This window comes from Poecilia reticulata, linkage group LG10 (genome assembly GCF_000633615.1).
Source record: "Poecilia reticulata strain Guanapo linkage group LG10, Guppy_female_1.0+MT, whole genome shotgun sequence".
Classification (NCBI taxonomy): Eukaryota; Metazoa; Chordata; class Actinopteri; order Cyprinodontiformes; family Poeciliidae; genus Poecilia; species Poecilia reticulata.
This window is the reverse complement of record NC_024340.1, coordinates 24,178,651-24,180,518: the sequence shown is the minus strand read 5'-3', so window position 1 is coordinate 24,180,518 and position 1,868 is coordinate 24,178,651. Positions and strand designations below refer to the sequence as shown.

Sequence of the window (1,868 nt, the reverse complement as noted above, 5' to 3'; positions counted from 1 at the left end):
AGCAATATTAGTCATCATGCTTGTCTTGCGTATCTTTTCTTTTTCAAAGCATTTAACAGAATCGCCGCTATTGGCCAGTATGTGGCAGTCTTAGATAGGACTTGTAAATATTCCTCCCCTTTACATGTGATCTCTCAGACAATAAAAAACCCTCAACGCCTGCAGTTCGTTGAACGKATCTATTCCTCCWSAAGCTTAAACCGCCTCATCTTTTTTGGACGGATATTTAAAGCAGTTTWRACGTTTTCCGCCTATTTTCTRCTGGATTTCGAATCGGAATATCCCCRTTACGCAATGAGACGAGAAGTGCTGCTACTCTTCTGCGTTTTCTGCGTGGACGTGGTTTCAGGGCAGGTCAGCTTTTCTATTCCCGAGGAAATGGCGAAAGGCTCGTTAGTCTGTAACATTGCTCAGGATTTAGGTTTAGAATTAAAAAGGCTGAAGTCGGGCAATGCTCATCTTTATTCGGGGGACAGTGGAGAATACATCGAGCTAAGCAGGGAAAGGGGTGTCCTCCTTATCAAAGAGAGAATAGACAGAGAGGCATTGTGCGGAGACATGACTCCCTGTGCTCTACATTTACAGATGATCTTGGAAAATCCGATGGAGTTATTTCGAATAACTGTAGAGATTACCGACATTAACGATAATRTGCCCAGCTTTGCGTCGACTAAGAAACGTTTTGAAATCAGCGAGTCGGCCTTTGTTGGGTCAAAATTTGTCTTGGAAAAAGCTTCGGATGCTGACATTGGCGTGAACGGTCTTCAAAGCTATTTGCTTGAACCAACAASCAATTTTGCTCTTAAACTAGAGAATCAAGCGGATGGGAGTAAAAAGGTAGAAATGATTTTACAGAAGCCTCTAGATCGAGAGAAAGARAGAGAAATATCTTTGTTACTGACTGCTGTGGACGGCGGGGAGCCGCGAATGTCAGGTACAATGCAGATAACTGTTAATGTGTTAGATGYAAATGACAATGCACCAGTTTTCAYTAAATCCGTCTACAAGACGACATTAGTGGAGAATTCTCCGCGTGGGACAAGTGTTATTGCTGTTAGAGCTTCAGACAAAGATGAAGGGTTAAACGGGCAGGTTTCATACACGATTACAAAAAGCAAGCAACGATTTTCCGAGCTCTTTCAAATCGATAGAAAATCCGGGGAGGTTATTTTGACAGGAGAAATAGATTATGAAAAGGCGAAGCTCTTACAAATAGACGTCGAGGCTACAGATAACGGGGGGCTTTCTGATTCCAGTAAGATTGTAATTGATGTGATTGACATTAATGACAACAGTCCCCAGTTAAAAATACTCTCAAAATCACCATCTGTTTTAGAAAATGCGCCTGAGAATACTGTGATTGCCATGCTGAGCGTAAACGATCCTGATTCCGAAAGAAATGGCGAGGTAAAGTGTAAAATTAGTGATGAAATTCCTTTGACAATAAAGGACGCAAAGAACGGATTTTATAGTTTAGAAACAGGCGTAGCTTTAGATAGAGAAGAAACACCCCAATTTAATATCACTGTGACCTGTTCTGATGAAGGCGTACCCTCCCTCTCCAGCAGCGTCACTCTCACTTTGCAGATCTCTGATGTGAATGACAACTCACCTATCTTTGAAAGGAGCTCATATGACGCCTACATTGTAGAAAACAACACGCCAGGTGTCTCTGTATTCACAGTTAAAGCTACAGACGCTGACTGGAACCAGAATGCCCGTGTATCTTACATTCTGATGGACTCCTCTGTTAACGGAGTGCCAGTCTCCTCATATATTTCTGTTAGTGCTGATAGTGGAGTCATCCATGCAGTTCGCTCTTTTGACTACGAGCAGATAAAAGATTTCCAGTTCTGCGTGAAAGCGCA

At 42.3% G+C, this 1,868-nt stretch overlaps 2 protein-coding genes across 10 annotated transcripts in view; both read left to right on the top strand.

Annotated features, from left to right (window-relative positions):
- LOC103471737 (protocadherin gamma-C5-like) overlaps positions 1–1,868 on the top strand; it is a 276,959-nt gene that overhangs the window by 201,771 nt on the left and 73,320 nt on the right. The gene's annotated exons all lie outside the window — the stretch shown is intronic.
- Positions 30–1,868, top strand: part of LOC108166611 (protocadherin gamma-A11-like) — a gene marked incomplete at its 3' end in the record, with an annotated part of 22,876 nt that continues 21,037 nt past the window's right edge. Inside the window, exon 1 of the mRNA XM_017306991.1 lies at positions 30–1,860. Coding sequence (XP_017162480.1) covers positions 295–1,860 — 1,566 coding nt within the window. The remainder of the gene's footprint in view (positions 1,861–1,868) is intronic.